This window comes from Carassius gibelio, chromosome A20, assembly GCF_023724105.1.
Source record: "Carassius gibelio isolate Cgi1373 ecotype wild population from Czech Republic chromosome A20, carGib1.2-hapl.c, whole genome shotgun sequence".
Lineage (NCBI taxonomy): Eukaryota > Metazoa > Chordata > Actinopteri > Cypriniformes > Cyprinidae > Carassius > Carassius gibelio.
In genome coordinates this window covers 20,953,329-20,974,788 of record NC_068390.1, presented here as the reverse complement: position 1 = coordinate 20,974,788, position 21,460 = coordinate 20,953,329, and the positions used below count along the sequence as shown (strand labels likewise).

Genomic DNA, 21,460 nt, shown 5'->3' with positions numbered 1-21,460 from the left:
TGCACAATTTAAAAGTATTATTCCAGTGTGCATGTTTAGTATTCAAAAAACAATGTTAAGATTAAGTTTTAAACTCTAAATTTAAACTCACTCTTACTTAAGATATTCTTATTACGTTACAATATATTTTGAAAAAGGGTTTTAATCATTGAGAAATGCATTGAAACTATTAGAGGAAATAAAAACTGTAAGGGAATTTTTTTTTTTTTTTTTTGGTAGGTGGATCATTTCACACGGAAACAAAAAACAAAAATTTAGATCTTCAAACTGATTACTTCATAGTTTAGGCTGTCATGCCAGCTTAAGGTAAGAGTGCTAATATTCTGTTTCCACTTTCAAATGCAGAATACGTCTGTTTGTTTATTTGCTCTTGGATCATAAAATGTTTTTATAGACTATGTATACATTTTAAAGTTTAAATGACTGTGACCTTTATCTTCATAGTGCTTTTTCAGTATCATCGTGGCTGTACTTTGTGCATATCACACTTGTGTTTATTAGAGTCATGTCACATGTGATAGAATTTTATTATTTACAGAAAAATCCTGTATGTCCTTATGAATAAAAGAAAATCCATGTTTTGAAGAAATATTGGAATTTACCTTGGAGGTTAAACATGGCCAGAGAAGGTACAAAAACAATTCAATACTTTTGTTAGAAATCTTATTGTATGGTTGTATATGTTTTTCATCGGTAGTTAATCACTATCAGATGAAGCAATAATTTGCTCTGATTGCTTTCCCTTTTAAATTCAGCACTAGTTCATTTTGTCAAAATGAAATGAAGAAAACAGCGATAATCTCAGCGATAATGATATGTAAAATGTTAATGGGCCCCGTTGAAATGAATAAGTTTAAACCAGATTTGTGGGTTTATATGAGCACTATTACTGATTAACATGATCAGCATTAATAACTAACGGTACAACAGTGTGAAAAAGCACAGCTTAAAAAAATTATAAAAAAAGCTTTTTTCTCTTTTGTAAGATTCCAGGAACAATGTAGCCTTTTAATTGAACACTGATGGAGCAACACATTTATATATATATATATATATATATATATATATATATATATATATATATATATATATATACAGTACAGACCAAAAGTTTGGAAACATTACTATTTTTAATGTTTTTGAAATAAGTTTCTTCTGCTCATCAAGCCTGCATTTATTTGATCAAAAATACAGAAAAAAATGTAATATTGTGATATATTATTACAATTTAAAATAATTATTTTTAAATTGATTATACTTTAAATTATCATTTATTTCAGTGATGCAAAGCTGAATTTTTAAGGATCATTATCACATGATCCTTTAGAAATTATTCTAATATGATGATTCATTATCAAAGTTGGAAACAGTTCTGCTGCTTAATATTTTTTCAGAACATGTGATACTTTTATAGGATACTTAGATGAATAAAAAGTAAAAAAAAAAGAAGCTATGTTTTTAAAATATAAATATTTTGTAATAACAATATACACTACTGGTCAGTAATTTGGGGTCAGTAGTTTTTTTTTTTAATATAAAATCAATACTTTTATTCAGCAAGGATGTGTTAAATTGATAAAAAGTGATAGTAAAGAAAATATATTATTAGAATATATATTATTAGATTTTTTTTTTTTTTTTTGAATAAATGCAGTTCTTTTGAACCTTTTATTCATCAAATATATTAGACAGCAGAACTGTTTCCAACACTCATAATAAATCAGAATATTAGAATGATTTCTAAATGATCATGTGATAGACTGGATGTTACATGTGACACTGAAGGCTGGAGTAATGATACTGAAAATTCAGCTTTGCATAACAGGAATATATATATTTTTTTTTTTAGGTAAATTAAAATAGAAAACTATTATTTTAAGTTGTAATAATATTTCACAATATTACAGTTTTTTCTGTATTTTTGATCAAATAAATGCAGGCTTGTTCAAAAACATTAAAAATAGTAATGTTTCCAAACTTTTGGTCTGTACTGTATATATATATATATATATATATATATATATATATATATATATATATATATATATATATATATATATATATATATATATATATATATAAAATAAAAAATATCATCATTATATGAGGGGTAAAGGGCTCAATAGCAGGGCACATAAATACTTTAGCTAAAATAATGTGTTTTGCATAATATCAAAGCAAGTACTTCAAAACAATCCTGCAAAGTTTGTATCATATCCTGCTTATTTTGATGAATACAATAATTTTATTTTACGGTTCAATAAATGCACTGTCATTAAAAAATATTCATTTAAAAAATAAATATTCTGAAAACTTCTTATGCTGCTTAAGAAGTTCATATAATCATTTAATATGACTTAGCAGTAAAAACAATAAATATGATGATTTATATAATGTTTTCATTACAAATGAAATTGGGGGATTGGGGGGCACAGACTCTGTCTCCTTCTCATGTTGTTAAGGCTGCTCAAGTCTTCCACCTACAGGCTGTACAGTAGGCAACCAGTTTTAAGGTGCTTTCACTTTCTTCTTTTGATACCAGTTTACAACAAGGATATTTCACATTGATGTGATGCACATTTTATATAATTATGGACATTTTTGAGAATTATACAATTTTGGTCCATAGGAATCGTCTTGGCTTTCCTGCTGACCCATGTGTGTGTTGTGGAAACTCTTGATTTTTCAGGAACAAGCGTGAATTTACAGGTAAGCAAAGTTTTTTTTTTTTTTTTTTTTTTTTTTTTTTTTTAGATGCTATCTAATCTAAGAATATGTATAATGTTTATTACATGTAAGATATACAGTATGCAACACTGAACCCAAAAAACTATTGAGTCATGTGATAAACTTTTTCATGTAAATAATTATTAAATAAATACTTCTGGAATTAGCAACATTCACTCAGTGTGAGATTTTTTTATATATACCATTCCAGTTTACCTACACAGATGGGTCAGTGCATCACACAGGAGGACGATGTGCAGGTCTGCTTCACAATCTTGTCCTCCACTCAAATACACATAATAGTTTTATGTTATAATTATATATATATATATATATATATATATATATATATATATATATATATATATATATATATATATATATATATAATAAAACTATTTTCACTTATTTGTTCATTGAGTGGCTTGTAACTCATGGTTACAGTACTAAAATTGTATTATGTTTTCTTATATATAGATCCAGTGGAATACATTATGGTCGTTGAAGTGAATGCATCTGAAGCTGCAGTGATCAGCGATATAACATCTTCTGTGAACTCTGTCATACTTCCATTTCAAGTGGACGATAGTGTTGAAATTACAGCTTTTAACATTTCAACGGGTGAGACTGTCAAAGCATCATCATTGGTTAAAGATCCTTCTGATGTCTGTAAATTTACAATTAATCTACAAGTAGTGACACTACTACACTACTATAAAAAAAAAAAAAAAAAAAAAAAAAACAGAACATTACTACTGATATCTATTATTCTATCGAATGATTCCACTCTTGCTGTTTTTCAGTGTGTTCTTTGAATGAAACACAGTATCAGTGTAAATGTGAGGGTCTGTTTGTTTGGCCGAATGACACGTGTCACTCATACGAGGCCTGTGATGTCATCACTGATGGTTCGTGTACATGTATCAATGCCCTTCCAATCGACGGACAGTTCTGCCAAGGTGAAACAAATGCAAAGTTTTCCAATCACAATATTTCCTATTTATAATAGTCTAGAACTTAACCATAGGAAACGTTTTAACACTATAAGAATACAATTGTTCTGCTCAAACCTTTACTGTTTGTTCTCACAGAGCCAATTTCTGAGTTTACGTACGAGTATGAGGCTGAAATTGATGTTAGTTTTTTGGACTTGTTCCCGGCGGAGTTCCTGCGCAATCTCGTCACAAACACCAGCCTGCCTTTGACTCTGAACAACAACACACACATCACAGACATCGACATGACTACTGGTACTAAGAATCTAATGTTTCATTCATGTCAGGTGAAAATAAAACATTCGCTGAAGAAATGTTAAACTTAATTACATGACCGCTAGTCTGCGCTCTTTTTTCATAATCTGCGACATTTTACGATTTAAAATGACTTCTGACTTTTATTATTATTATTTTTTTAAACTCATGACTTCAGTGTTCAATTTACAGGGGAAGCACAAAGATTTAGATAAATTGCTGGAATTACAGAAAGAAAACGCATATCGCTTGTGAGAACAACAAGCTGGCAAGATAAGCTGGATAAGAAATAACTTAAAATAGACAAAAAGACATGTAAAGAAAGACAGTGTTGATAAGTTTTTCAGCTGAAGATTTGTAATAAAAATCTTACTAACTTACTAACAGATGCCTGTTAGTAAGCATTATTATAAAAAAGGCTTCCTTCAGAGTCATTCAATATTTTATAAACCTGTCTGGGTTTTTTGTTTTTTTTTGGAATATGTCAAATATTAAGTTTAACCAATAATATGAACTGATATGTCTTGCCTCACCATTCTATTACAGTGTGTGTGTTAAATGGAACAGAATATGAGTGCAAGTGCGAGGAGCAGCATTTTTGGCCCAATGACACCTGCAGGGTCTATCAGGTGTGTGATGCCACTGTGGGAGGCACTTGTGGATGTATTCGAGGTCTTCCTTCAGAGGGTTCACTTTGTCAGAGAGGTGATTCATTGAAATTGCATTATCATGTTTTGTTGTGTTGATGATGTTGCAGTTGATAGAATAGTCCTATATAGTCAAGTCTTTTCTAAACACTGTTTGAATGTTTGAAATATTGAACTATTTTTGTGAAATGTGATCCCTTTCCAGATATAAATGAATGTCTGTTCTGTCCATCTGTATGTGGACCAAATTCCACTTGCACAAATCAGTTGGGAAGTTACAATTGCTCATGTCTGGATGGATTCACTGCAACAAACTCAAGTCTCCCCATCAGCGTCAATAATATATGTAGAGGTACATTTTCCTCATGTCTGTTATTGTAAATTAAGGCACACAGTGCATGAGAATAAATACATGATATAATCAACAGCTGAATTTCTGAACAGTTTGTTTCTGTTTGTCGTACATGATGTCAGACTGGACATTCAAATCTTATCAGCAGCCGTATTTTATCATTTGTTTTATTTCAGATATTAATGAATGTCTCAACTCATCGTTGGCGTGTGGGCCGAATGCTAACTGTTCCAATTACGAAGGAAACTATTCATGCTCTTGTTGGCAAGGATATAATGCTACAAAGATGAATGAGACTATAAATAACAATAACCAGTGCATAGGTGTGATTTATTTATTTGCATTTTGATGTTTTTCATACGTAAAACAATAATAATAATAAAAATTCTGTAAAGGATAAGAAATATTAAGATATTCTTCTGAAATGTGTTATTCCCTTTCCAGATATTAATGAATGTCAGTTCATTCCATCTGTATGTGGTCCAAATTCCACTTGCACAAATCAGTTGGGAAGTTACAATTGCTCATGTCTGGATGGATTCACTGCAACAAACTCAAGTCTCCCCATCAGCATCAATAACACATGTAGAGGTATATTTTCCTCATGTCTGTTATTGTAAATTAAGGCACACAGTGCATGAGAATAAATACATGATATAATCAACAGCTGAATTTCTGAACAGTTTGTTTCTGTTTGTCATACATGATTAAAAACTGGTATATTTATTGATGCTGTCAGACTGGACATTTCAAATCTTATCAGCAGCCATATTTTATCATTTGTTTTATTTCAGATATTAATGAATGTCTCAACTCATCGTTGGCGTGTGGACCGAATGCTAACTGTTCCAATTACGAAGGAAACTATTCATGCTCTTGTTGGAAAGGATATAACGCTGCACAGATGAATGAGACTATAAATAACAGCAACCCATGCATAGGTGTGATTTATTTATTTGCATTTTGATGTTTTTCAGATGTAAAACAATTTTTCTAAGCAGAAAATCATGTCGTACATGATTCAAAACTGATATATTGATTGATGCTGTCAGACTGGACATTTAAATCTTATCAGCAGCCATATTTTATAATTTGTTTTATTTCAGATATTAATGAATGTCTCAACTCATCGCTTGCGTGTGGGCCGAATGCTAACTGTTCCAATTACGAAGGAAACTATTCATGCTCTTTTTGGCAAGGATATAACCACTGTTGGGAACGTTACTTTAAAAAAGTAATTAGTTATAGTTACTCACTACTTGTTCCAAAAAGTAACTGAGTTAGTAACTGAATTACTCTATAATAAAAGTAACTCGTTACCAGGGAAAGTAACTATTTGCGTTACTGTAAAAAAAAAGCTGCTATATGTCAATTTTTATTTTTATTTTTTTTGGAGCAGTTTTCACAAGTCAGTTAAAATGAGTAGAACAGACAGGTGTTCGTACATGGCGTGAGCGTCGCGTGTCTGAAGCGTCCCAGAAGCGTGGTGGCTGCCTCGGGTTTTCTGTGTCTTTACACACCAGAACCGTGTCTAGCGCACTGCTGCTGTAGAGGGAGACCGTTGACAGACCAGGCTCTTGTCTTCATGACAACAATATCAACTTTTTTTACACACCTACACCTACGCCTACTGATAAAGGACACCGTCAAAAGTATTGACGGCGAAATAGATTATGTTTGACTGTGCAATATTTGAAAATCGATAATTATTCATTTATTTTTTAAATTACATTTATATCTGAATTTATGTCAACAGTTTGTTTCTGTTTGTAGTACATGATTCAAAACTGGTATATTTATTGATGCTGCCAGAATGGACATTCAAATCTTATCAGCAGCCATATTTTATCACTTGTTTTATTTCAGATATTAATGAATGTCTCAACTCATCGTTGGCGTGTGGGCCGAATGCTAACTGTTCCAATTACGAAGGAAACTATTCATGCTCTTGTTGGAAAGGATATAACGCTACACAGATGAATGAGACTATAAATAACAGCAACCCATGCATAGGTGTGATTTATTTATTTGCATTTTGATGTTTTTCAGATGTAAAACAATTTTTCTAATTACATTTTTTAAGTAAGCAGAAAAGGATTAAAAATATTGACATATTCGGTAACACTTTATAATAACTGCATGCTATAATCATTAGTTAAGCATTAGGAAACAGTTAATTCATCATTTATAAAGCATTAATAGACATTTATAAGCAGTTTATAAATACAGATATAAATGCTTTTTACCTGATTTAAAAGCATATCTATAATGTATTTAATAATTGTTTTTTCATACTTTATTAATGATCAATATATCATTTCTAAATTAAGTATAGCTTTATTTACACACCAGTTATTAAGGAGTTGTCAATGGCTCATAAGATCACTTAGAAATTGTAAGTAAATGATTAATAAACTATTTCAATGTGCATTCATACATCTTTTTATTCAGACATATAGTAATAGTTACGTATAGTGTTAATAAATGGTTTATTAACATGTATTTCTACTGTAATTCAGGGTTAATTCAGGTAGTTATTAAACATATGTAGTTGTTAGTTAACTTTTTGTGAGCTCATCTAAAGTGAGGACTATTTAAGCCTTGTAAAGCTTTTACAAATGAGATTTAAAGGCTGTTAATATTTCTATGTTCTGTTTCACTGTGTGGTGTTTGTTTCTGTTTTTTGTTTAGAAGATAACTGAGCCTTTAAATATCCTTTATAAATGCTTTACAAGGCATAACTAGACTCACTTTAGATGAGCTCACATAAATATTTAACTGACCACTACTAAATGCTTTATAACTACCTGCATTTACTACATTTCTTGTGATCTTATGAATCACTGGCAACTCCTAAATAACTGGTTTGTAAATAATGCTATACTTCATTGAGAAATGATAAATTGATCATGAATAAAGTATGAAAATACAATTATTAAACACATTATAGATATGCTTTTAAATCAAGAATAAAGCCTTTATATCTGTATTTATAAACTGCTTATTACTGTCTATTAATGCTTTATAAATTATGAATTATCTGCTTACTAATGCTTAATTAATGATTAATAGTGTGCAGTTATTATAAAGTGTTACCAAATATGCTTCTAAAATGTGTTATTCCCTTTCCAGATATAAATGAATGTCAGTTCATTCCATCTGTATGTGGTCCAAATTCTGAATGCACAAATCAGTTGGGAAGTTACAACTGTTCCTGCTTGAGTGGATTTACTGTGACAAATAGCAGTGAACCAGTCAGCGCCAGTAACCCATGCAATGGTGAGCATGTAGAAAATACATAACACATGTAGAAGTGGGTTCTAGCTTCACATGTGTAAACTCTGAACTTCAATAATAACCTTTTTTTTTTTTTTTTTTTGATATAATCAACAGCTGAATTTCTAAACAGTTTGTTTCTGTTTGTTGTACATAATTCATTTTAGATATTAATGAATGTCTCAACTCATCGTTGGCGTGTGGACCGAATGCTAACTGTTCCAATTACGAAGGAAACTATTCATGCTCTTGTTGGCAAGGATATAATGCTACACAGATGAATGAGACTATAAATAACAATAACCCGTGCATAGGTGTGATTTATTTATTTGCATTTTGATGTTTTTCATATGTAAAACAATTTAAAAAAAAGAAAATTCTGTAAAGGATTAGAAATATTAAGATATTCTTCTGAAATGTGTTATTCCCTTTCCAGATATAAATGAATGTCTGTTCTGTCCATCTGTATGTGGTCCAAATTCCACTTGCACAAATCAGTTGGGAAGTTACAATTGCTCATGTCTGGATGGATTCACTGCAACAAACTCAAGTCTCCCCATCAGCATCAATAATATTTGTACAGGTAAATTCTTTATTCAGATACATGTGAAGCCTTGAGAGTTTTTCTCATGCCTTTTATTGTAAATTAAAACACACAGTGCATAAGGAGAAATATATTTCATATGAATTTGTCATTCAGAGTTTTATACTGTTTTTCATCTCTTCCTGAAATAAAGATGTAAATGAATGTCTCAAGACATCAGAGTTCTGTGGTCCAAACTCTAATTGCACCAACTCAGTTGGGAGTTACAACTGTTCCTGCTTGAGTGGATTTACTGTAACAAATAGCAGTGAACCAGTCAGCGCCAGTAACCCATGCAATGGTGAGCATGTAGAAGATACATAACACATGTAGACGTGGGTTCTAGCTTCACATGTGTATACTCTGAACTTCAATAATAACCTTATTTCTTTTTATTTTTGATATAATCAACAGCTGAATTTGTAAAAAGTTTGTTTGTTTTTGTTGTACATGATTCTGTTTGTTGTACATAATTCATTTTAGATATTAATGAATGTCTTAACTCATCGCTGGCGTGTGGGCCGAATGCTAACTGTTCCAATTACCAAGGAAGCTATTCATGCTCTTGTTGGGAAGGATATAATGCTACACAGATGAATGAGACTATAAATAACAATAACCAGTGCATAGGTGTGATTTATTTATTTGCATTTTGATGTTTTTCATACGTAAAACAATAATAATAATAAAAATTCTGTAAAGGATTAGAAATATTAAGATATTCTTCTGAAATATGTTATTCCCTTTCCAGATATTAATGAATGTCAGTTCATTCCATCTGTATGTGGTCCAAATTCCACTTGCACAAATCAGTTGGGAAGTTACAATTGCTCATGTCTGGATGGATTCACTGCAACAAACTCAAGTCTCCCCATCAGCATCAATAACACATGTAGAGGTACATTTTCCTCATGTCTGTTATTGTAAATTAAGGCACACAGTGAATGAGAATAAATACATGATATAATCATCAGCTGAATTTCTGAACAGTTTGTTTCTGTTTGTCGTACATGATTAAAAACTGGTATATTTATTGATGCTGTCAGACTGGACATTCAAATCTTATCAGCAGCCATATTTTATCATTTGTTTTATTTCAGATATTAATGAATGTCTCAACTCATCGCTTGCGTGTGGGCCGAATGCTAACTGTTCCAATTACGAAGGAAACTATTCATGCTCTTGTTGGAAAGGATATAACGCTGCACAGATGAATGAGACTATAAATAACAGCAACCCATGCATAGGTGTGATTTATTTATTTGCATTTTTATGTTTTTCAGATGTAAAACAATTTTTCTAATTAAATTTTTTAAGTAAGCAGAAAAGGATTAAAAAATATTGAGATATTCTTCTGAAATGTGTTATTCCCTTTCCAGATATAAATGAATGTCAGTTCATTCCATCTGTATGTGGTCCAAATTCTGAATGCACAAATCAGTTGGGAAGTTACAACTGTTCCTGCTTGAGTGGATTTACTGTAACAAATAGCAGTGAACCAGTCAGCGCCAGTAACCCATGCAATGGTGAGCATGTAGAAAATACATAACACATGTAGACGTGGGTTCTAGCTTCACATGTGTATACTCTGAACTTCATTAATAACCTTATTTCTTTTTCTTATGATATAATCATCAGCTGAATTTCTGAACAGTTTGTTTCTGTTTGTCGTACATGATTAAAAACTGGTATATTTATTGATGCTGTCAGAATGGACATTCAAATCTTATCAGCAGCCATATTTTATAATTTGTTTTATTTCAGATATTAATGAATGTCTCAACTCATCGCTGGCGTGTGGGCCGAATGCTAACTGTTCCAATTACGAAGGAAACTATTCATGCTCTTGTTGGCAAGGATATAACGCTACACAGATGAATGAGACTATAAATAACAGCAACCCATGCATAGGTGTGATTTATTTATTTGCATTTTGATGTTTTTCAGATGTAAAACAATAATAATAATAAAAATTCTGTAAAGGATTAGAAATATTAAGATAATCTTCTGAAATGTGTTATTCCCTTTCCAGATATTAATGAATGTCAGTTCATTCCATCTGTATGTGGTCCAAATTCCACTTGCACAAATCAGTTGGGAAGTTACAATTGCTCATGTCTGGATGGATTCACTGCAACAAACTCAAGTCTCCCCATCAGCGTCAATAATATTTGTACAGGTAAATTCTTTATTCAGATACATGTAAAGCCTTGAGAGTTTTTCTCATGCCTTTTATTGTAAATTAAGACACACAGTGCATAAGGAGAAATATATTTCATATGAATTTGTCATTCAGAGTTTTATACTGTTTTTCATCTCTTCCTGAAATAAAGATGTAAATGAATGTCTCAAGACATCAGAGTTCTGTGGTCCAAACTCTAATTGCACCAACTCAGTTGGGAGTTACAACTGTTCCTGCTTGAGTGGATTTACTGTAACAAATAGCAGTGAACCAGTCAGCGCCAGTAACCCATGCAATGGTGAGCATGTAGAAAATACATAACACATGTAGACGTGGGTTCTAGCTTCACATGTGTATACTCTGAACTTCATTAATAACCTTATTTCTTCTTCTTCTGTTTCTGTTTGTTATACATGATTAAAAACTGGTATATTGATTGATGCTGTCAGAATGGACATTCAAATCTTATCAGCAGCCGTATTTTATCATTTGTTTTATTTCAGATATTAATGAATGTCTTAACTCATCGCTGGCGTGTGGACCGAATGCTAACTGTTCCAATTACAAAGGAAGCTATTCATGCTCTTGTTGGAAAGGATATAACGCTACACAGATGAATGAGACTATAAATAACAATAACCAGTGCATAGGTGTGATTTATTTATTTGCATTTTGATGTTTTTCATATGTAAAACAATAATAATAAAAAAAATTCTGTAAAGGATTAGAAATATTAAGATATCCTTCTGAAATGTGTTATTCCCATTCTAGATATAAATGAATGTCAGTTCATTCCATCTGTATGTGGTCCAAATTCCACTTGCACAAATCAGTTGGGAAGTTACAATTGCTCATGTCTGGATGGATTCACTGCAACAAACTCAAGTCTCCCCATCAGCGTCAATAATATTTGTACAGGTAAATTCTTTATTCAGATACATGTAAAGCCTTGAGAGTTTTTCTCATGCCTTTTATTGTAAATTAAGACACACAGTGCATAAGGATAAATACATTTTCTATGACTTTGACAATCAGAGTTTTATACTGTATACTGTTTTATACTGTTTTTCATCAGCAGCCATATTTTATCTTTTGTTTTATTTCAGATATTAATGAATGTCTCAACTCATCGTTGGCGTGTGGGCCGAATGCTAACTGTTCCAATTACGAAGGAAACTATTCATGCTCTTGTTGGGAAGGATATAACGCTACAAAGATGAATGAGACTATAAATAACAATAACCAGTGCATACTACGTGCAACACCACCACATACAACACCATCAACAACACAGACAACACCATCAACAACACAGACAACACCATCAGCAAAGCCAACAGGTATTCACATTAAAACAAAATCTGTTTGGTTTCATGCAGGATATAATTATTTTCATATTGGTGCTAATATTTCTAATTTAGCAACAGCATAGACAGGCACTGTAAATCTAAATGTTGCACAAAAGTATAAGGAATTAAGATGATTTTTGTGTTAGCAAGAGTACAACAATGGTATGAAATGCATGTTAATAACTAATTACAGGAAATATTTTGTTTTATTAATTTACTATGTTATCATGAATTAATGTTCATTGGGGGACACCTGTGTTCTCCTCGTGTATCCCCTCTGGCTAGGTAGTATTTGTATTATTTTATGATTAGAGATTGAGTATTGTTGCTTAAACTTTTTGATACATAAATATGTACTTATTTATTTATTTATTTATTTATTTTACAGTAATTGGAATGTCAATGACAATAAATCGGACTTTTGACATACTTCTTACGGACCCTGAAAGCGAGACTTACAAAAATTTATCTGGAGATATTGAGTTCAAAGTGAGTATTTTGTTCTTGATTTTTAGTGAAATGTAATTTGTTTATGAACAAATGTATTACAAAATGTTTTATTTGTTTATATCTTGATTATTGACTGGTCAACAGATGTGTTTTATTCTCAGTAAAGCATGTCTATGACTGCTTCACTCACCAGTTCTGTGTATTACTGACAAATCAGAATCAAGGACTGAAAATTGCCTAATAGTTTAATATTGCTTTTTACATCATTACATTTTTGTATTTATTTTCCCCTTATATCCAGTTGACAGTCAGAAACAGTCCAAATATAATATCCAAAATATAATATCCTCATATGCACATGATGATGTAACTTGTATTAATACACACAATGACTTTATTTTATTTTCATTATTGGAAGATAAATTGTGTATGTTGCTTTTTACAGATTAATGAAAGTTATTCTAATAAGCTAAAAGGCTACATTTTTGGTTCAGTAAAAGTCTCTGGCTTCAGGTATGATCTACCATTTAAATTCTCACATTTTGTTCACCCAACGTTCCCATTTCTTTACTGGTTTTTCAAACAAACATAATGTTAATAATGTCTTCACATTGGTGTGGTTTGTGTTTCACTCCATAGGGCTGGTAGTGTTATAGCAGACTACACAATAAGTGCAACATCCAATAGCCTTGATTTTGGAGCAGCAAACACACAGATTTCTGACTCTCTTAAGGAAATAAAAATTCAATTAGTTGAAAATGCTTTTGCTCAAAGTGGTAAGAGTAGTCAGTGCCTTATCAAAAACCCTTCACATTTCTTAATTTTACTATATTTATCACTTTATTATTTCGGTTTTGTTTATTATTGGGTGTTATGAGTTGTGTGGTTTCTATTTACAGAACAGACAGTTTTCACAAACGATCAGTTATATCCTCTGCAAAGGGTAGACCTGAAATGTAATCAGCCAGACTCTGCAGAGGGTCAGATAAAATGGACAATGGATAACGAAGATCTTGTGAAAAACGCAAAATATTTAATTTCCAGTGACAATAAAACTCTCACTATGCTAAACGCTACTGAAAGTTACAGTGGTGAGTGACATGAGATTTATCTTTGTCTTGTCTATGATATCACATGGCAAAATAACTGTTTGATATTTGAGTCCTGTTTTAAAAAACAGAATGCTGTAAAACTTTGCCATAGTTTGATATAAGTACATTAGCATATTCATATACTATAGCATAAAATTAGATAAGATTATTCTGCATGTTGCATAGACTATGCAACTAATTGAAATAAAGCTACTCTCATAGTGTGTAAATCTCATGAACATCGCCTCATTAACAAAGTTTTGTTTTGTTAGCAAATAAATACATTTGAAAAGGTATGAAGTTCTTCAATGTTTAGTAACAGTGTTCAGTAAACAAAACCTACTTTGTTTAACAGATTTGCTCTTATGATTCTGTATTGATTTTTCATATGCAGGTCGATATTCATGCATTAAACAAAGGAATACAATACCATACATTCTGTGGCAAAACATAATTATTAATCAACGTCCCCGTATCATTGTTGGGGAAAATCAACGTGTTTTTCCATGTGATGGCAGCAGTTTTCAACTGAAATGTTCTGTTGATGTTGGCTACAATCTTGAGTGGGTTCTGGATGGAACAGTAAAGATTTCAGGTTGTACATACAAATCATTGTTTTTCATCAAACATTTTTCTAAAAGTAATTGAGTAGTTCTCCTTCAAATAAAACATTCATGTTATTAATATGTTTAATAGTAAATGCATTTCTCTTTTTACACAATCAGGAACTGACAGTATCACATTAAACAATGCTACTCGGAGTGGAAATTGTACAGATCAAACATTTACTTGTCGTCTCAAGGATCTGCCACAACTACAGAATTACAGTTATAGCTATAGCAGCGTCACAGTAAGGACAAGCCCAGAAGGTGAGCCTTCAGTTTCTCATTGTTTTCAGCAATAAAGTGCTTTTTACTCTTACTAGTTTTTACGTTCTAGCAGACTTTTCTTTGGATCGTATCACACCTGATTATCTGGTGTTGACTGTGCTGATAAATTGTTTGGCATTTGACCCTAGTTAATTCTGATCCTTCTGCATACTGTGCAAGTAGCTTGCAGGGGTACTATCAAGTCCCACAATTTATAAATCGTAATGTGATGTTTTGTTCTGAGAGAAACCATTAAATCCCATCTGCTTACTTCTGATTTTTTATCAAATAATTCTTCAGGTTTTGACTGTAAAAATGAAGAACTTGGAGCTGGAAAAACAAATGACGTGAAGACAGGAGTCTGTGGAACTGGCACCAAAGGCACCAAAACTTTCAGATGTGAATCAAATGCTTGGACACCATTTGAGGACAACTGTGTACTTGAAGTTATCGACAACCTTAAAAACAAACTTGAGGTAAACTATTGATCATATCTATTGATCATATCTATCTACAATGATCTACAATGATTTCTGATATTTGTATTTTTGTACTTTGCAATTTAGTCCTTGCGTGTGGAGGAGATTCCAGGGTTTATGGCTAACCTCAGCATTGCCACATCAGAGAATAATTTTAATATAACACAGTCTGCTGCTACTGTCAGAGCAATTGTTGACATACTCTTTAAAATTGCTAATTTGTCACAAACTATTGTCATCAAAAAACCAGTGATGGAGGTATGTATATTCACATTCAAGCTTGTAAAATTTTATTTGCACACATGTTATGCTTGTTGGATTGAATTAAAGTAATGTTGAGTTAAGATAAATTAAATGACTATTCATTTTACTAACTGTTATTTTGTATTGCTATAGCCACTCTCTCTATTATCATGAATTTAACTGGTATATTATATTATATTATATTATATTATATTATATTATATTATATTATATTATATTATATTATATTATATTATATTATACAGGTCCTTCTCAAAAAATTTGCATATTGTGATAAAGTTCATTATTTTCCATAATGTAATGATAAAAATTAAACTTTCATATATTTTAGATTCATTGCACACCAACTGAAATATTTCAGGTCTTTTATTGTTTAAATACTGATGATTTTGGCATTCAGCTCATGAAAACCCAAAATTCCTAACTCAAAAAATTAGCATATTTCATCCGACCAATAAAAGAAAAGTGTTTTTAATACAAAAAAGTCAACCTTCAAATAATTATGTTCAGTTATGCACTCAATACTTGGTCGGGAATCCTTTTGCAGAAATGACTGCTTCAATGCGGCGTGGCATGGAGGCAATCAGCCTGTGGCACTGCTGAGGTGTTATGGAGGCCCAGGATGCTTTGATAGCAGCCTTAAGATCATGCAGAGTGTTGGGTCTTGTGTCTCTCAACTTTCTTTTCACAATATCCCACAGATTCTCTATGGGGTTCAGGTCAGGAGAGTTGGCAGGCCAATTGAACACAGTAATACCATGGTCAGTAAACCATTTACCAGTGGTTTTGGCACTGTGAGCAGGTGCCAGGTCGTGCTGAAAAATGAAATCTTCATCTCCATAAAGCTTTTCAGCAGATGGAAGCATGAAGTGCTCCAAAATCTCCTGATAGCTAGCTGCATTGACCCTGGCCTTGATAAAACACAGTGGACCAACACCAGCAACTGACATGGCATCCCAGACCATCACTGACTGTGGGTACTTGACACTGGACTTCAGGCATTTTGGCATTTCCTTCTCCCCAGTCTTCCTCCAGACTCTGTCACCATGATTTCCGAATGACATGCAAAATTTTCTTTCATCCGAAAAAAGTACTTTGGACCACTGAGCAACAGTCTAGTGCTGCTTCTCTGTAGCCCAGGTCAGGCGCTTCTGCCGCTGTTTCTGGTTCAAAAGTGGCTTGACCTGGGGAATGCAGCACATGTAGCCCATTTCCTGCACACGCCTGTGCACGGTGGCTCTGGATGTTTCTACTCCAGACTCAGTCCACAATCTTCCTCAGGGTCCGGTCACCTCTTCTCGTTGTGCAGCGTTTTTTTGCCACACTTTCTCCTTCCCACAGACTTCCCACTGAGGTGCCTTGATACAGCACTCTGGGAACAGCCTATTCGTTCAGAAATTTATTTCTGTGTCTTACCCTCTCGCTTGAGGGTGTCAATGATGGCCTTCTGGAAGGCAGTCAGGTCGGCAGTCTTACCCATGATTGCGGTTTTGAGTAATGAACCAGGCTGGGAGTTTTTAAAAGCCTCAGGAATCTTTTGCAGGTGTTTAGAGTTAATTAGTTGATTCAGATGATTAGGTTAATAGCTCATTTAGAGAACCTTTTCATGATATGCACATTTTTTGAGATAGGAATTTTGGGTTTTCATGAGCTGAATGCCAAAATCATCAGTATTAAAACAATAAAAGACCTGAAATATTTCAGTTGGTGGGCAATGAATCTAAAATATATGGAAGTTTAATTTTTATCATTACATTATGGAAAATAATGAACTTTATCACAATATGCTAATTTTTTGAGAAGGACCTGTATTATATTATATTATATTATATTATATTATATTATATTATATTATATTATATTATATTATATTATATTATATTATATTATATTATATTATAGTTTTAATATATTATATTATAGTTTTAATATATTATATTATAGCCTGGTATGTCTGAATACTCAATTCTGATTTGCTGGCAGGTAAATTTGCCTGGCAGAGAGAAAGGGAGAGATTGTACTAGGAGATTGGTAGTTTAAACTATTTTAATGCATGATGTGGTAGTTAAAAAAAACACCCATTGCGAAGCCATGTGTTATTATATTATATTAGAAGAATATATAAGAATATATATATATATATTCCACATTTTATGGGCTAAATTTCATAATTTAATACAGAACTTTATATTACATTTCCAGAGTTTCCTAAACACAGTGGACATTATTGTATCAGGCAATGTCAGTAATACATGGAACAAACTGAACAAAGGCAACAACACAGGAGACACCAGCATTAAACTTCTGAGTGCTATTGAGAATATAAGTGACCGTCTCAGAGATGAGTTTAATATCTATGAAACATCCATTCAGCTGAATAGAACTACATTTAACAACTCATTCACTTTAACCTCAGCACTGCCAAACTCAACAACAGAGATTGTATTACCACTGGTTCCTCATGAGACTACCATTACCATCATAATCTTCACAACTCTTGACAAAGTCCTACCTTCTCAAGGTACTAATGACAGCAGGAAATCAGATGTGCGCATCAATGGAGATGTGGTTGTTGTTAAGGTTAATGAGACTCTCAACAATATTTCTTTGACATTTGACATTACTAATCAGTCTTTGGGAAATCCTCAGTGTGTCTTTTGGAACTTTAAACTCAACACATGGGATTCCACTGGATGTGAAGTAAAGCGGAACAGCACTGGTAACATTACATGTGAATGTAACCACACAACCTCCTTTTCAATCCTAATGTCACCGTTTTCCATTGATAACATAGCCTTAGCCTATATAACTTACATTGGCGTAGCTATTTCGATGGCCAGCTTGATTATTTGTCTGATTATTGAGGCTATTGTATGGAAGTCAGTAAGAAGAAATGACACGTCCTACATGCGGCACGTCTCCATAGTCAACATTGCCGTGTCCCTGCTGATCGCAAACATCTGTTTTATCATTGGAGCTGCGATCGCAGAACAAGAAAAGCCAACCTCAGTGGGTCGCTGCAGTCCAGTGGTTTTCTTCATGCACTTTTTTTACTTGGCTCTTTTCTTCTGGATGTTAATGTCAGCACTGTTGCTCTTTTATCGTACAGTTATGGTCTTGTCTCAAATGTCAAGGGCCAAAATGATGGTCATTGCCTTCATAGCCGGTTATGGTGCACCTTTGCTCATAGCGGTTATTACTGTAGCATCAACAGCTGGACCTCAAAATTATATTTCCAAACAAAATGCATGCTGGCTGAACTGGTATGAATCAAAGGCACTGCTGGCATTTGTGATTCCAGCTCTCACTATTGTAGCCATAAACCTTGTGGTTTTGATTGTGGTTCTGTACAAGATGTTGAGGAGAGGAGTTGGTGGCACAACTCAACCAGATGAGAAACATGCCCTGGTGGTCATTGCCAGATGTGTGGCCATTTTGACTCCTATCTTTGGTCTAACATGGGGATTTGGAATTGGAACCATGGTGTCACAGGATTTAGGCATTCATGTGGTGTTTGCACTCCTCAATTCACTGCAGGTATCACTTTATAATGTCAATTTTATAGCAAGATTACATTTTGTGCACCTATTCAAATATATGATATCCACTAATGCTGCACATTAAATTATTATTTAAGATTTTTTATTGTTGTTGTTGTTTTTAAGTGAAACCATATTGCAACTGATACCTTCATGTATTTTTAACACTTCCTTCTATTAGGGATTCTTTATTTTGGTGTTTGGAACGCTTCTAGACAGTAAGGTATGAGTTTACTTCTATTGCACAGAGCTTACGAAAAGCCATTTAACTTTGTAATATTGAATTTAAACTAGAGATCTGATAATCTGCCATGATGTTATATATAAACCATGCATTCTAAATTTGACAAATATATTAGCCGGGTGGGGTTCGTTTAGGCTTTTACTTGAATTATTATCCTGCTTATGATGTGAATACCGACCTCATATAAGTTGAAAGTATTTAATAATTTTATCTTTAAGAAAAAAAAAAACAGTAGGCCACTACAAATTACATGAACAACAATGAAAATTAGAAAATATCTGACCAATGAAAGTACAAGTGACAAACTGAGCTGTGTAATACGTAGACATTTAAGATCCTTTTAAGAAATTTCTAGAAGTTAACTAGAGATCTATGATTGCAGGTTCGTGAGTCTCTACCAGGAAAACAGTTGCTACAGAAACTCAGTTCCAGTCGTACCAAGGTAAATGCCATTCTATAAAAACACATAGTTATATGAACTCTTTTACTAATGTTCTACGGAGCCCCGCACATGATATGCAGGGAAAAAATAGTAGGCTAAATCATGTGCACGATTTACTAATTCGTTCCCACAATGTACTATAACGTGCACACCATTAATGTTGCGTTCCCTCGATTTACTATTGCGCTCACTCGATTTATAAATTGTGTGCACGATTTACTAAGTTGTTCCCCTTGATTTGCTAAATCGTGTGCACGTTTTAGTACATTGAGGGAACAAATAAGTTAATTGTGCGCACAATTTATTTATTTTTTCTTGCATGTCATGTGCAGGGCTCCGTAAATGTTCAGCTTTTACCCCATGCTTAAATATTTTTTTACATTGAGACTGTAATTAATTTTGAATGACATCTCCCTACAGAGCACCAGTGCTGGATCATCATCTGCATCTAGACTGCCTTTCTTGCAAAGGAACGGACGGAGACGTGAGTAGATGACATATCTGAAAGCTAATATTTGACAATATATTTTTAGTTAATCTCTAATGTTGTTACACAGTATTTCTCATTTGAATAAATGTGACTCCTAAATGAGTTTATGCAAATACTGTAGACAGTTCAGTGAGTAACATGTAACTAATTTTTTCAGATGTGCTCAACGTATCTGAAACCAACCCTTCCTCGGCAGTTACATCTTCAGACAGCTCCAATGGCTCATACGCTGTTATGGACACTTAGAGCACCAAAAGTGTTTCTTTTACTACAACAAGCTACATGTTAGTTCTTTTACTGTACAGCCTCCCACAAAATGTTAAATATTGTAAGAATTAGAATAATTGTATGTGCACGGCTTTTACACAGGTTGTTTAAAAAGATTCTTTATTTTTTGTATTAATATGGTCTAGAGTTACATTAGTATCGTTGTGTATATATATATATATATATATATATATATATATATATATATATATATATATATATATATATATATATATATTGTTTTTTTTAAACCGTAATAGTACTGCCTTAATGTTCTATATGTGCGGCAGGTAAACTATGAACTATATGAACACATATGCAAAAACATTACAAAAGGGTCTTTCTGCAGCCATTGCTCGATCATTTGACCTTTTTTAGAATAGGCCTGGTTGGTTAATTTCTAGAACTATTTTTGCAATGACAAATGCATTTTCATTCATCAACATAGAAGCATTTGCACTGGGTTCTTATCATTCATATAATGTGATTTTAACATTATAAATGAAGTATATGTTAATATATACATACTGGCCATCAGTCAGAGGTAGAAATGTCAAGCTGTGGAAAACAAAGTGCTCATTTAGGTGTTCTTGTTTTATATTACATGATATGGTACTTCAGCAATATGTAAAGCAGCAGTTTTGTATCTGCATGATTGCAAATGTTTCTTTTTTTTCAGAAATATATAATAAATATACTGTAAAATCCAATAGTTTACATTATTTGGATATAATTAGTTATCTTTACTTAGTTATATCATTATAATTCTCTTTCTGCTGATGCAACAATACATTATGAATTCATAGTTATTTGGTTTCAAAGGAAGGGAAGTAATAAATTGATTACTTTTATAAGATAACCAAACTTATATTTAAAACATTAGCTGTATGTTTCATGTTGATTAACAATCTTTCTACAATTTCATTGTTTTTCATAAACACCTTGTGAAGTTTTTATTT

General features: G+C 32.5%; 1 protein-coding gene across 1 annotated transcript; it reads left to right on the top strand.

Moving 5' to 3' along the window:
* The first annotated feature begins 616 nt into the window (after nucleotides 1–616).
* LOC127938240 (adhesion G protein-coupled receptor F4-like) lies at nucleotides 617–20,480 on the top strand. Its single transcript, XM_052534699.1, has 12 exons — nucleotides 617–629; nucleotides 3,819–3,977; nucleotides 8,689–8,835; nucleotides 8,990–9,136; nucleotides 10,215–10,361; nucleotides 15,077–15,252; nucleotides 15,343–15,513; nucleotides 17,722–19,056; nucleotides 19,240–19,281; nucleotides 19,685–19,744; nucleotides 20,165–20,228; nucleotides 20,392–20,480. Exons 1-12 carry the CDS (start codon nucleotides 617–619, stop codon nucleotides 20,478–20,480), a joined length of 2,550 nt encoding a protein of 849 aa, XP_052390659.1.
* The last annotated feature ends 980 nt before the right edge of the window (nucleotides 20,481–21,460 follow it).

What these genes read in the sequence shown, in the direction of transcription:
- LOC127938240 (XM_052534699.1), top strand. An exon ending in ACCTTAAAAACAAACTTGAG is followed by an intron (nt 15,253 to 15,342) that starts GTAAACTATTGA and finishes TTTGCAATTTAG; the next exon opens with TCCTTGCGTGTGGAGGAGAT. An exon ending in GCAAAGGAACGGACGGAGAC is followed by an intron (nt 20,229 to 20,391) that starts GTGAGTAGATGA and finishes TAATTTTTTCAG; the next exon opens with ATGTGCTCAACGTATCTGAA.